We start from the raw sequence: 14915 nt of genomic DNA on the forward strand, positions 1-14915 counted from the left end.
AGGGCCTGCACCAGTCTCCCACTGCCAGTCAAAGGCCAGCACCCACTGGAGCAGGTAGGCACTTTGCAAGACTGGGGGAAAGACAGATCAGGCCTGGGAGAGGGCAGGGACAGCAGAGGAGTTCTCCACCATATCCTATTCCCTCCTCCCAAGTCTGAAAGCCTGACATGGAGCTGCTTGGACTTGTGCCAGTGATTTTGCTTGTGCAGATCCAAATAGTCTCAGAGGTTGCTGGGGCTTTACCCGAGGGGGGGTAGGGAACAAAGGAGACCTCCAGCAGTCTCTATTTGCACCAGATACAGGCCTTACTGCACCATAGTGCAAGAATTTGGTTAGGATTGGGCTCTCAGACAACTAACAGAAGTTACACTCATTGCAATTTTGTCTGTCAAACAGTACCCATGCCACTGAATGTTTTGGTTCATGAATGAGTTTACCACTTTATCATCTCCACAGTTAAGAGGGGACAGAACAACAATGACATTGCCTTGCTTACCAAGAAATACTCAAACTTCTCTAAAATAGAGGTAAGATATAAACTAGATAGTTTTGAAGCTCACAGAAGAGAGTCTGAATGCAAAGTTGTGGTACAACCAGTGGAACCTTTACCTTCTTTTTGATTGACAGATCCCCATGCAAAAGCAGTTTGTGATACAACACAAGATGTCACTCTAAAAGACAACAAAGTTTCAACTAGATGTGCCCAAGAATAGCTTTGGATCCAATCTGTAAAGAATGCTTGGGGAATTGCTGAGGTATTCTGGATCCTCATGTTACTAGGTGCAACAGGATACAAAGTATCAAGACACACACCGCCGAGTTAAGGCAGGGTCAAGAAAAAAATATACCAATCAATTACTGTAATAAAAGATGTTGGAACCAAAGGATTCTCTATTCTACAGAAGATTCTAGATTCTACAAAGGGAAAAGCCTGGGAAAAGAAGCAATTTCCTCCTGTGACAATGAATTACTTGATAGCAATCATTCACAATCATTGTGACTAGCACCTAATTGATGTGGAGAGTAGTGATTAATACTCTAAATTTAAAACAAGTTTTCCTTCTTTAATAATTCTACTAGAATTCAGTTTGTATTTATCAAGCAGCAAGACAGTGATACAGAACAACTGTGACTTAAAAACACTTGCATTAAACTTTTGTTGCCTTTGTTGCTCCTGCTAACAAATATCTTATGTGGCTTCCTCTCATACAAATATTGCAAGACTCACTCCAAAAAACACAGACATGTCACAAGAGATAGTTCCAAAGCAGGAGTGGTTCAACTAGTGTCTTGCATGGTACACATTTTTCTTTGTTATCAAAAATCCCCCTGACAGTCCACCAATTTTATATTTCTAAAACAGAAATGTACACTCAGGTCCTCATACTAGTTAAGATATAACACACCTGTGCTATGTGATCTTGCTTAAGAGCATAAGGAGTAATGTTTCAGATCAGACGAGCAGTCTTTTGCAAGAATCCCAGCAGCTGGGATGTATGAGGTCTACATGAAGTATGCCAACAGTAGACTAAGCTGTTCCTTCCGACTATCTCTTTTCCAAAGACAATAAGATACAGCAGTATAAAAAACAACAACAGATGACTTGGTGCAGCCCTAGAGAAGCTGTAAAAAGCACCTGAAGATTTTACATTCTCCCCCCCCCCCCCCAGTAAGTGAAAGAAAGTCAAGGGGATATATTCCTAACAGATAAAAGTTTCAGGAATGTTAAAAAAGCATAACAAATTAGGCCTCTGAAATGCGTTTGGCAGACTAACAGTTCATTCACTTCTGTCCTTCACTGTCCTAGAACGAATATTCACAAGTTTCTCATTCATGTGTTAAGACTTCTTCCATAAGATAGTTTCTTTCCCAGATTAATGTTGAATTCTTGAAGTTGTAACCATTACTCCTACTAACCCAATTAATTAAATGCAACCTTCACAAGCCAGCAGGAATGGAAATAGGGGACCACAACATGATCTAACTGGAGTGGATGATGACTACATGGATAGAATGACACACATCCACCATAAAGATAAATTGTTGCAACAATGAAGGAAATTCAAGACAATGACTAGAAATGAAAGAACGAACAACAGCACGTGTCATCCAGTTACAGGAAGCTACTGTGTTTGTACCCTTTGAGAAAAGCAATGCTAAAGAGAAACAGGATGGACGTCATTACCCGCGATCTGCAAGAGCTGGTGCCATGAACACTTCTCTATGCGGATGATGTTCTTCTTGCATCTGACAACAAGGTAGACCTCGAGCAATGAGTACAAGTTATTGTTTCGCATGTTTGGCCTCCACCTCAACGTCAAGATGGAGTAAATGACAATGGACCCCAGTGAGCGCAAGACAATCCAAATAAATGGCATCGACCTGCCATGTACTGAGGTGTTCCGATACTTCAGCTTGACAATTGCAGCTAATGGCAGCCTAAGTCATGACACCACTGCGTGAGTAAATGCAGCGTGGACAAAGTGGCGTACAATGACCAGTTCTCTTTGCAACAAGAAAGGCAGTGACCATCTCAAGTCAAAGATCAACCAGATGGTCATCCGGATGATCGCACTCTACGGAGCTGAATGCTGGCCAGCAACGAGAGAAGCCGAATGTCACCTTGGCATCATGGAAACAAAGATGCTGTGTTGGATCAGTGGTATCACTCTTTTTGACCATGTCCGCAATGTTGTCATCTGGCAGCGGTATGGCGTCGGTCTAATCGCCGACAAGTTGAGAGAAGCCCGGCTTCAATGGTATGGCCATGTTCTGCACACACACTGGTGCAGAAGGGCCTTCAGTTGGAGGTCAACAGCAAACAACAGAAGAGCCGACCAAAGCAACGATGGCTTGATACACTGCACGGCGACATGAAGATCACCTGCATACACCTGGACTAAGCTGCGACACAGAGAAATGGTGACTCCGATCCAGAATAGCGGACCCCACCACCACACGGGACAAACACTAAAGACCATTATAACAGCCCTTTACTTCATGCATCCCCCCCCCCCCCAGTGATGTCTCTGGAAATAAGGCTGCTACATTTGGAAAGTCATCTATACCATTTGAGTGTACATACACAAGACATGAGCAAGAACTGAAATGTTATCTGTCGACTGGAGATGGTCTAGGGCCAGATGCAGCCCCTGAGTTTTATTTTGCTTAGCTCTGTCGAGAAAGCAGGAAGTTCACACTTCAATGTAAGACTCTCTACACAGTTTTATCTCATTATTCCATTTTTAAAGACCTGTTAACAAACAAGATATTAAGGGTACACATTCACATTTTGCAGCAAGCCTGATATGAAAATGCACTCACCACATTTCTGAGCATGATCTGGGCAAGAATTGTGTTCTGGCTTAGTCAGTTAGCGCTGACTACCTGACCCTTGTGTATAGCACAGAACTACCTCCTTCTCTTGGGACAGTTTTTAAAATGTAAGAAACCAAGCACTGCACAAGTGTTTAAGCAGATACATACAAGATGTTTGGGGGGGAAAGCAAATAGTCGGCCTGAAACACCTAGGATAGGAAGGGAGAGGAGAGAACGGTATTGGATTTGGAGGTTATGTGCATGTCATTACAGAAGCTGAGGGAACATTCAACTCCCCACTGCAGAGAAACCCATTCCTGTTGAACATGTGTTCAGACATGCCTAAGGACAACAGAACACCAGAACCATCTCTGAAGTAGACAGCCTGCTGTTTTCCTGATCTGATCACATCTCATGGCTTCCATAAGTGCCCCCTCTACAACTATGGGGTTAGATGAAGCAGTAAGTGATTGCTGTTAAATTCTTACCATTTTGTTTTCCACAAACTGCAGTACCTCCAACAAGCCCATTTCTGCCTAATTAATGCAAACGAATGCAAATTTCACAGAAAGTCATACCAAGATCTAACTGAAGAGGTTTACCCATCATTTGCTACCCTAATTTGCTCAAAGAATGAAATTCACCTCTGTCGCTAAAACCGCAGTAGATCCATAAAGAGTTAATTTTAGCAAATAAAGAGAATAAAGAGATTGTTCATGTGCATTATTGAAGTTGCCTCATGAAAATTTATGAACATCTAAATGCTATTTTGTTTATGAGCAACTGCATTAAAAGACAGATATTTGTGTAATGCCCTGTAGAACTTTGGCCTCAGCCAATAAAAGAACAGACTGGAAGTTGAGGAAGGGCAAAGGCTTTTTTCCTTTGGGGAATGAGATTAGCTAGATGCTGGAGTGAGAGGACAAATGTCAAGTCATATGAAAACTGGAGTGTGGAAAGCACCAGATTAGAAAAAGGAATCATGCATTAACAGTTTTTGTCATGTCCGTTTCATCAAGAGAAAAGCTGTAAAAACAATATCAAATCTATTTTGAACAGTGCTTCCCAAACTTTTTAGCACCAGGATCCACTTTTTTAAACAAACTATCGCTATCCACTAGAAAAATATATAGAAAGTATCATTTTTTTAATTAATAACAATTAATTACCGTAGATACTCGCCTATAAGGCGAAAAATTTCTTCCCAGAAACCCAGCCTGAATCATTGCCTCACCTTATCTCCTGGGCAGGCAAGCAGCAAGGGGGGGGAGCGAGTGAGTCAGTCAGTCAATCTCTATTGTGGGAGGGGGGAGGGAGGGAGCAGGGAGAAAGAAAGTGATCTGCTAAGAGGAGGCATTGTACAGGCTGGGGCTACTGCTGAGTGTTTGCAGCTGCCTGCGGGTGCGCTCCACGTGCTCCTTCAGGCTGTTGCCCAGTTGCAGGAGCTCTATGTGCTGGGTTGGGCAGCGCAGAGCAGGGGCATCTGCCACATCTGCCATCAGCAGCCCCCCCTCGCTCAGCACCAGCGCTCACGGAGGCATCGCTCACGGAGGCATCGCTGGAGAGGCACCCAAGACAGAGCAGGATGTGCAGGAGACAATGAGCTGTGGTGGGAGGGGGCGTCTGAGCAAGGGAGAAGCAGTCATTTGAAAGGGCTGAGTCCATCTCCTCTTTCCTTCTTGTTCCCCCTTCCCCCACTTCCTACTGTACATAAACTTCAAGCACTCCATTGGAAAGTTCAAGCAAGTTGGAAAGCTCAACTTGCTAACCCCCTTTCCATCTCCCCACAGATGAAGCTGGGAAGGGGGGAGAGTTATCTTTTTTTTAAAAAATAAAGAGAGAGAGAGAGAGAGAGAGAGAGGCAGCCTGCAGAAGCCACTGAAAGGGTTAAGTCAATCTCCTCTTTCCTTCTTGTTTCTGCCCCCTCCCCCCCTTATTGAATCCAAACTTTAAACTCTTCTGTTGCAAAGCTGAGGCTTGCTAACCGCTCTCCCCATAATCATTCACCACTGATGAAGTTGTAGTGGGGGGGGGGGAAGAGTTAACTTTTATAAAAGGGAGAGAGAGAGAGAGAGAGAGAGAGAGAGAGAGAGAGAGAGAGCGCACTTATTTATACAGGTATAACTTAAAACAGTTAAGGCTACAATCCTATCCTCACTTTCATGGAGTAAGCCCCACTGGCTATTAAGGGACTTGCTTCTGAGTAGGCATGCCTAGGATTGGGCTCCCAGTCTATTCCCTCTTCTTGTTTTCCTCTCCACCTCCACCCCCTTACTGTATACAATCACACTTCAATCTCTCCCTTGCAAAACTTTTTGTAAACCTCCTTGCTAACCTCATTTCGCCTATCCTCACCAATGAAGTTGGACTGGAGGGGAAAAGTACCTGCATTTGTGTATGTGGTGGGAGCAACTGTGAAAGAAAGAGAGAGAGAGAGAGAGAGAGAAAAGCAATCTCCCTGTGTGTGTGTGTTTCCCTGGAAGAGTCCTGGAGACATTGCAAAGATGAAAAACACAGGAAAAGCATTGAGTAGAATTTAAAGTAGAATTATTCTGCAGCAACAGGTATTTTAGCCAGAAATCCTCACTGTATGCTGACAGGAGCTATGAAGCACTTGCAACTGTTGCTTATGTTGTTAGCTTTGAGGAAAGCATACTTGCTTCTGCAGTATCTCCAGGCAATCAGGCATTTATGCAGCAAAGTTTAGCTGCCTCTGAGATCCCATTGCAATGTTCTGTGCCCATGCAGGAGCCACTGAAACCCTCCTGGGGGAGGAGTAAGGGATTAATTGCCATCCCTGATTTTTGCCATATTTCCAGTGGTCTTCCTTCACCTCACCCTCTTTCAATAGTCAAAAGTGGATATAACTGGACTAAATTGTGAGGTCAGAGCATGCTGAATTTCACAGCAAGAGATTGATAGTGTATTAATGCTTCTTAATAATATATTTGAATTAATTGTAGATTATTTAATTTTTATTTCATTATATGGGACATTCCAAAAATTAATGGGCCCCAGATGCCAAATGACCTTTGCATGCCACTGAGTCAGTCACCCCCCTAAGTTTAACCCCCAACTTATCTTTTCATAGAAAAGATAAGTCATAGAAAATTCCATGATTTATGGCTCAAAACCTGCCCTCGATTTATCTGTGATTTATCTCAACTTATACTTGAGTATCTGCGGTAATTTAATGTTCGGGGTCCTGTGTCCCAAAGCCGCTAGAGGCCTTACATATAGCATGTGTGTAGACATTTGCTAGACTCTCCCTAGAAATGGAGTTCAAGGACTATTCCCCCAAACCTTTATAGTCATTCCAATGAACCCAGAAGGCTGAATTGTAGTTAGGGACTTCCAGGTCAAACAAAAGGTTAGAACTGGGTTCACACATGATCTAGCGCACTCCAATTGCTAGAAGATACCAGAAAATTGACATTTTAATTTGGGGATACGATTACCTCACACCATAGGTTAGCATTCCAGCTAACAGTTTTCTTTGGGAAACACTGATGTGTTTGGGAAACACTGCTTTAGAACATCCAGGAATTTTCCAGTTTTTCCATAAAACAATTAAGACAATTCTCTAAAGCTGTAATATGAATTACTTTCTTCCCTTTACCCTACATACAAAAAAATTGCAATTTATAAGCAGGATTTTTACCATATTTCAACATGCAACATTGGTCTCATTTCTGTACGATTAAATAGACTATTTACACACAATACATATATAATCTCTTTCTCTCTGTATGCACATGCATTGGTCCTAGCCTAGGCATCAAAGGCCACATGTGAGTTCTCTGGGTCAAATTTCTTCAAGCGATTCCAGTTTGAATTTGTGTTTAACTTTGGGTAGGTTGGGATCTCCTCAGTTCTTCCGAATGTCAGCATAGACCACAGACTCTGATTTGTTGATCTTGTCACTGTAATGCCCTCCGGAGTGATCTAACTGTGCATAAATTACTGGGCCCTAAAAAAAGAAATACAGAATAAACAAGCTGAGAAGAGCGCATGGTTCTTTCACTGCACTGCAGGCAGGTAGGCTCTACTAAGTATACCATAAAGCCAAAGTTGATCAAGAGCTTAGGCCTCGTGATACATCAGACCACACTGTAAGTAGTCAAAATACTGTATTCATATGAAGTCATGTTTGACACAACTTTTTTTCTCCATCTAAAACAATGGTACCCAAACTGGTGGGTCACAATCCACAAGCCAGGGAAGCACTCAGTTCTGGTCTCTTAAAGGGCAGGGGGATTGCAGCAATGTGATCCCCAGAATCGCCCTGCCTGCAAGGGGGATTCTGGCTTACCTGAAAACAGCACTAGCCTCTGAGGAATGCAGGGAGCCCCATGGACACCTCTGCAGGACTCCAAGCCTTGAAAATAGTAAAAATGGTGATCAGAAGCCACTTCCAATCATGGCTTCTGATCACCATATTTACTACTTTCAAGGCTTGGGGAGCCCTGAAGAGGTATCCATGGGGCTCCCTGCATCCACCCCAGGGCTGGCACTGGTTTCAGGTAAATCAGAAATCCCCCTTTTCCATGGTAGCAGAGCTGGGGATCACATTGCTACAATCCCCCCACCTCCACGAAGACTAAGTGGTACCCTCCTCATAAGGAGTTGGGAACCACTGATCTAAAAGTGTTTGGGTCTACTTAAAGTATGTGTATTAGGTTGGCTTGTCTTGAAATAACCTGTTAAAATAATAAAATCATGCAATATCATCAGCACATATTATTGAGGCATTTTATTCTTCAGATAAATGGAATTACATGTTGACTGCACTGTGACTGGAGGCTGCAACAGAGCAGAGAATGGACGAGTATTCAAGACAGCACATCTAAGTCACAGTCCTGCTAAAAGTCAACTAGTTCAATAAGTTTCATTTGTCCACCTACGCAGTATCAGACAGATTTCCATCAAGTTGTGTTACTCACAGTACCAGTTCTTACATACCAATTTCAACTGTGCATTTTAAGTTTCACCATGATCTTGACGTCAAAATGGGAATATTCAAACTGTGGTCCAAGTACATCATTGCTTTCTAAAATAATATGTAGTTTTATGGTTTAACAGGTTGTATCACAAGTTCTTCCATGGGCAGAAGCCAGTTCCATTGACTCAAGGGAAGCTGTTTTTTTTACTATCCCCGTAACTTTGAGCCCCCCTGCACACTCTCAGCCCTAAGGGTTGGAAGTCCCCTCCAAAATAGTTTGGAGGGGGGCTAGGAAAGACACAAATACACATTTCCTGTGCAAATAGAAACTGCTTCTGTTCACAGAAGGCAAGGATACAATTAAATGTCTTTTGGCTCTGCATGAGATGTCAACAAAAGGAAGCTTCTTTACCACAAATACCTGCTTAACAACTTTGTCTTAACTCCTCTAGATGGCAGCAATACTCATTATAAGAGAAAGCAAAGCATCACAGAATAACCCATAAGCATTTAGGTTTAATAAGATCATGAGGTCCAAAATGAATCACAGCTTAAGGGGGCTTGTTCGACAACACTAGAACCTAGGATTACTTTCACCAATTAAAATTTCACAGTAGACCTTATTGTAGTATCTGCAAGAGAAAAGTAACACTGTCTCTTGAGGAAAACCACTGGAGTAAAGGGCTGCTTGAAGGACCAACAGGGCAACTAAAAATATTTTTGAAGCAGGAACTAGCCAGGAATATATGGCTAAGGAGCAGAACTCACAGACAGTCAACTGAAGACAAAGATGTGCTCCTCAAAAGGGGTGAAATGGTAAGAGAATAAAGAACTTTAATGTTCTTAAAGAATTGTTATCTAGTAAACTTCCTTTTTCATTAATTGTTCAATTCACCAGTAGTTTTCAGCACGAATAAGTAATCCAAGAAGGTTTTTTTTACAGAAATCACATGAGCAAGTCATGATCTGCACATGTACCTTCTTATATGCTGTTGAAACAAATTTGTTTTTCTATAAAAGACTATGAATCACTCACATCAACTACTTCTCGCTCAAAGGCTAATATGTGTGCCTGTAACTCCACCAAGACACTAACAACGATCACTCTTTTCTTCTATATCAAAGTACTAGCATTTTTTGTATCTACAAAAATTGTTTTCCTTTGAGTTATGCAAGTCTCCTGAGAGGCACACTGCTAGAGTCCACTAAATTACAGAGCATTCACATAACAAGAAACTTTCAAAAAAGAGCAGTATATCTATTTGTCTGAGACAAATGTTACAACTTTATATAGAAATTAAAACTACTTTGAGCCCAATTGTAATAATCTCTAGTCCATAGAGGGTTTCTACTTTGGTTCCAAAAATTCCCCTGGAAGCATCCCTTTGAAGAGTTCCTCATTATGAAGGACCCTTGTCTTTAATTTAAATGTCCTCAAGGCATTGGAAGCCTACCCTTACAGCTCAATGTTAGCACACTATTCAGACTTTGCCAGATGTATGTATCCTGCACAAAAACAGAGTGAGGAGTGGTATGCAGAAGTTTCAATGTCTTAATAAGAAGGACACCTGTGTGACTTGAGAAGATACAAGTGGAAACTTAGATTGCAGACATTGTATCTGCTTATCAGAAGGTTGGATCATATAGGGAAAAGGAGTTCAAAAGGAGACAGTTCATAACTGGGACACAGTTTTATAAAGTATCCATTATGCATATAAGAACCTAGACAGTCAACTAAGCATTAGATCTAGAAATCAAGGACAATTATATTCAAAATGAACAAAACACCACACAATCAGACAGAGAAGAATGAAGCCCACAAGATACCCAGATACAAGACAAACAAGCAAAGTTGTGAGAAGATGATGCCTCTAGTGACTTTATTGAGAAGAATGAGAGTGAAAGAAAACCAGATGAGAATAATCAAGCCAAGCTGAAGATGCAATGAACAAAAAGATACGAATTCTGCGCATCCCATTTGAAATGTAAGCTCAGGCAACAAACTTCCCACTTCCAGCAGCTACTAGTAAATTCAGGACTTAAATATACAGAAAGTGGGCAAGGTAGTGCATGAGTTACTACCCAGTCTAAGATTTGGTAGTAAAATATTGTACTAAAAAAGTTTTTTTTTCCTTTAGAGATTACCCTTCCGTGCATTCCAGTTTGTTTCCTTAGTTTTTATAAGAATGCAGTACAGACATTGTTAAGACAATATTGAAGCTTTAACCAATAATGATTTGCAGCACACCATGAACATTAACTGGAAACAGAACACAGTTAATGAGGAGTGTCCCAGTTCCACTATCTCCTATATTTTAATATGTCATAAGAGCAGCATGACTGTCACAGTAAGAAAAGAAACAGAAGCTTTGATTCTTAATTAAATTATTAAAAGTTCTTATAATACTGTATTCTTTAAAAAGAGTACCATAGCAAAACAATTTGCAGTTCCATATTTTCCAGACAGATCTATCCCAAGCAGACAGGCTAATAAATTAGGCATGGGAATCTGTTGATTCTTGTTTGGGCTAAAAGAACATTAAAATTTCCATTTGCACAAACTGTTCACTGGGTCTTCTCTCAAATTCCTAATGAAAGAGACTGAGGAAGCAGCCTGTAGTTACCCACACCCATGTCTTGAAATATGTGCAAATAGCGTTATATGCTGAGGAAAGAAAGGGTATGCATCCAAATGCATATTTTTACTAGGAAATAGATTCAATGTAACCTGTTAAGTGTGTAGACACCGTACAGCCATTTGGGATACAACATCCCCCCAAAAAGGAGGAAACAGTCCTAAGTTCAAAATCCCATGATTTTATTATTGTAGAGATCAGGCAAAGGATTATCTGAACCTGAACCTACTTCACCTGACAGCCAACGCTTGCTTGGCCAAGCAGAAAAAAAGTGAGGAGGGCAACCAGGAATGAGCCATAACTTACAAGGCAGTGATGCCTAGGATCTTTTCTATTATGACTTCATGATCATCATGCAAAGTGTGACTCACACTATCCCAACAAAAGATTTACAGAAATTCATGTAACCTCCAACTCATTTTCAATAGACAATTTCATAAATGTTTGCCAAGAGAACTAAAGGTTCTTTTCCACAGAAATTTCAAATCTCATCACAGAGATCCAGCAATACAGCAGTAAATAAGCACTAGTCATCATGTAATTTAGACAAGATGTTATACTTTAATTTTTCCAATCAATTTTTATATTTAATGATTCAGTGTTAAAGAAAAGAAACCTGGCAATTCCTGTCCCAGTTTCAGTTAAAATTCACTATCACACAGCCATGCCCTTGCTTCCAAAACAGAAGAACCACATAGTTATATCAGCAATGAGTGAGCCAGAAGAAATTTATGTAAGAGAATTGTACTCCCCCCTCCCCTGAAGAGGCACTCCTACAGATTAGGAAACCTTCCAGAAGAGTGTAATATGGGGTACAGGAAGCTTGGGGCAGGGGAAAATATCTGAGTGGAAGCCAATCTGCAAGTGGAGCTCTGCTAGCAGAAGATGTATTCACACGACATTCAGCAATTCCCTCTCCCACTGCACAGTTTCTCATTCCCTTCCAGATGGGTCTCAACCCTGAGGACAGGCTTGGGGGGGGGGGGCTGGAGGCTGTGAGGGAGGGGCTGGGACATTCCCTTATACTCACACAACTCTAGATACAACCTCTATGTTTTCACTACATTTCCATGCAATCTGCTAAAACAGGGTTAATTTCTTGTTGGGCAATACTTTAGGAACAGTATTTTCAAACAGTGGATCAATACGCAACATTTGTCTAAATAGGTCATCCCAACACAGAAGCTGGAGACAATGAAGCCCAAATACTAATATTAGCTATTCAGATAAACATTAATTGTAATAGTCTAGAATAGTGGTTCTCAAACTGGTGGGTCACAATCCATCAGCCTGGGAAGCACTGTCCCTTTCCCTTTAAGGGGCAGGAAAGGTAGGAAGGCAGCAACACAATTCCCAGGATCACACCACTGCCAGGGACAAGGGACTTTTCCAACTTACCCCTTCTTGTACCTCCTCTGGGAAAGTGCAGAGTGCCCTGCAGAGCACTCTGCAGACTTCCCCACACCTCAAAACAATGAAAAAATGCTATTGCAACCCACTTCAGGTTTCGCAATCTGAAAGTGGGTCATGATTGCATTTTTTCATTGTTTTGAGTCTAAGGGGGCCCTGCAAAGGGCTCTGTGGGACTCCCTGGGAGTTTGAGAACCACTGGTCTAGAACTATAAATATTCAGCATTGCAGAGATCACAGAAGTGCAAAGAAAGTCACTTAGTTCAAATCTCTGCAACCTAGGACAACCCACTTAACCTTCCGGAGAAAGATGTAGAGAATTATATAAGAGGGACATTACAGTGGGCCCTCCTTATCTGCGGGCTTGGCACCCATGGATTTCACTCAACATAGGTGCTGAGCCCAGATATGGAAGGCCACAAGAACCTCTCAGATGCACCTTCTGGTCACATTGAGGAGGCGTTCTGAGGAGCAGGGAAGTTGAGTGCAGCCTCTCCACACCTCAGAAGGTCTCCTGGATGCTTTGGAGAGGCACTTCAGTTGCCGGTGTGGTCCCCCAGAAGATTTAATTATCCACAGAATTCAGCACCCACCTGGGGGGGGGGTTAGGGAACAGATCCCTGAGGATAACAAGAGCTCACTGTATTATAGCAGATTACTTTCACTGAAACATCACTTCACCTAAGATTAATCCATTTCTGCACAGCCTTCAGGCATACAGATTTGATCCCTGTTGCAAATATGGAATATTGGGCAGAAATGGCTTAATGAGTTTGCAAGGGATTAAGTCTCCTTACCAATGAAATCTTTTCAGTTTCTTCAAAGAACTGAACAGCGTATTTTAGTAGGACTGAAGAGCTACATGCCTTATATCCACTTTCTGGAGAAAGCCTTTTCTTCTTGAAATATGAACACAGGCAAGTGACACCTCTCCCTCCCCCACAACAAGGATACCACCTTGCCTGTCTCCTGGAAGGTCTCCAAGTTAGTTTTCAAAGCAGCTTGATGCCATTTACCTGGTGTGATCGAATCGGCACGCTGTTTACCAGACCCTCAGTGTCGGAGGGAGACTTCCGTGGAGCCTGCTTAACTGGAGACACCAAGCTCTCAGAGGTACTGCAGCTGATGACGTGGCAGAGCAGAGTTTGCAGGCAATGTTCAAGAGGAAAACACCAAACAAAACACAAAACAAAAACAAAAGCAAGTGATGGCAGGGTGACGTGGCAGCTTATGCCAAAGTAAAATGGATGACCTCAGTGGAAGATGTCTCAAACATTCTCTCCTCATCTCTGCTCAATATAGTCTTCCATATCTCTCCTCTCTCACGTGCACCTAAAATAGGCTTAGAAGAAAAGAAAGCTACCCTGCTAGAGGCCCATAGCTTTCACAATTACAGAATTTTTGCTAGTGTGCCCTATGGTCTTCAGCCATATGAATCAAAATCTAGATCCTTGCTTTATCTGCCTGAGGCATCAGAATTCATTTGTACCACAAACAGATACATGCACATTTGAAAGTGTCCTTCCTATTGACTACAACTTGTGTTGTAAGCACTCTTCCAGAACAGAGTGGGCCAGCTGCAAGACATGTCACTGAATCAACTGTATTGTGCCTCCAGGGAAGCTTCAGCCAAGAGAATGACTTGACTTTCAAAGCTTTTCGTATTTTTAATAAGTGGAATACCAGCCTGCATGCTTGCAGAAATCTGTCTGCTAATAAACAGATCTGGTTAAAGGGCTACTGCTGCAATCTTACACACATTTTTCTTAGGAGTAAGCCTCATGAGGAGGAGTAAGCATCATGAGACCTACATCCAAAAAACACATGCATAAAAGTGAACTATAGAGTGGTTAGTTTTTGTTATTGTTTAAAGAATTTGAACAAGTTATTTCAGAGGCAATATGCCAATGAATACTAGTTGCTAACAATGGGCAAGAATCATTTGCTTACATTTGGGCCTTGCTAGAGGGCAATCTGGTTGGCCACTGGAGGAAACTGGATGCTGAACTAGATGGAGCTTTAGTCTGAAGCTAGAGGACTCTTATTAGGTTCTTATTTATGCAGAAGGCCTTGTCTTCCAGCATATGATCTCTCACATATAAGAAAGCAGGAATTATTCCTGTGATAAATGTGTGTGGGTCTTAAATTACATCTGTTCCTTAACACGGTTTAAACACTTCAGAAACTTCTATTTCTCAATTAAGACCCCTCAACCCTTCAAAAGTGGTTTTTCTTGTTTATCAAGAGATTGTTAGGGTGATGTTACACACATCTGCCATACAGTCTGGCTCTAAGACGAATACAGATTCTACTACCTTTTCCTATAGTTTTTGCACCCTACACATCACATCACAAACACAGCATGTATAAGTACACATGGATCATGATACTGTTACAATGACATTAAGCAGACTGCAGTTCTCTGCAAAAAATTTGCCATTTATCAAAAAGGAATATTTAAACATTCAAAAAAGCAGACATGAAGATATGCAACAGCACACAAGGAAATACAGTATTGAGAAAAAGCTGTTTCAAGACCAGTAAATGGGCTACTATTCTTACTGGGATTGAAACTTACCATTAAAAAGTTGCCAAAGGACAAGTAAAAT

General features: G+C 41.6%; 1 protein-coding gene across 1 annotated transcript in view; it reads right to left on the reverse strand.

The window, feature by feature from the left end:
• Positions 1–5152: 5152 nt before the first annotated feature.
• The window catches only part of MPZL1 (myelin protein zero like 1), a 41700-nt gene continuing 31937 nt past the window's right edge, over positions 5153–14915 (reverse strand). The window contains exons 5-6 of the mRNA XM_066622632.1: positions 13323–13428; positions 5153–7288 (exon numbers count right to left, since the gene is read on the reverse strand). Of these exons, the coding sequence (XP_066478729.1) occupies positions 7187–7288; positions 13323–13428 (208 nt within the window). The 3' untranslated portion in view covers positions 5153–7186. The remainder of the gene's footprint in view (positions 7289–13322; positions 13429–14915) is intronic.

This window comes from Tiliqua scincoides, chromosome 3 (assembly GCF_035046505.1).
Source record: "Tiliqua scincoides isolate rTilSci1 chromosome 3, rTilSci1.hap2, whole genome shotgun sequence".
Lineage (NCBI taxonomy): Eukaryota > Metazoa > Chordata > Lepidosauria > Squamata > Scincidae > Tiliqua > Tiliqua scincoides.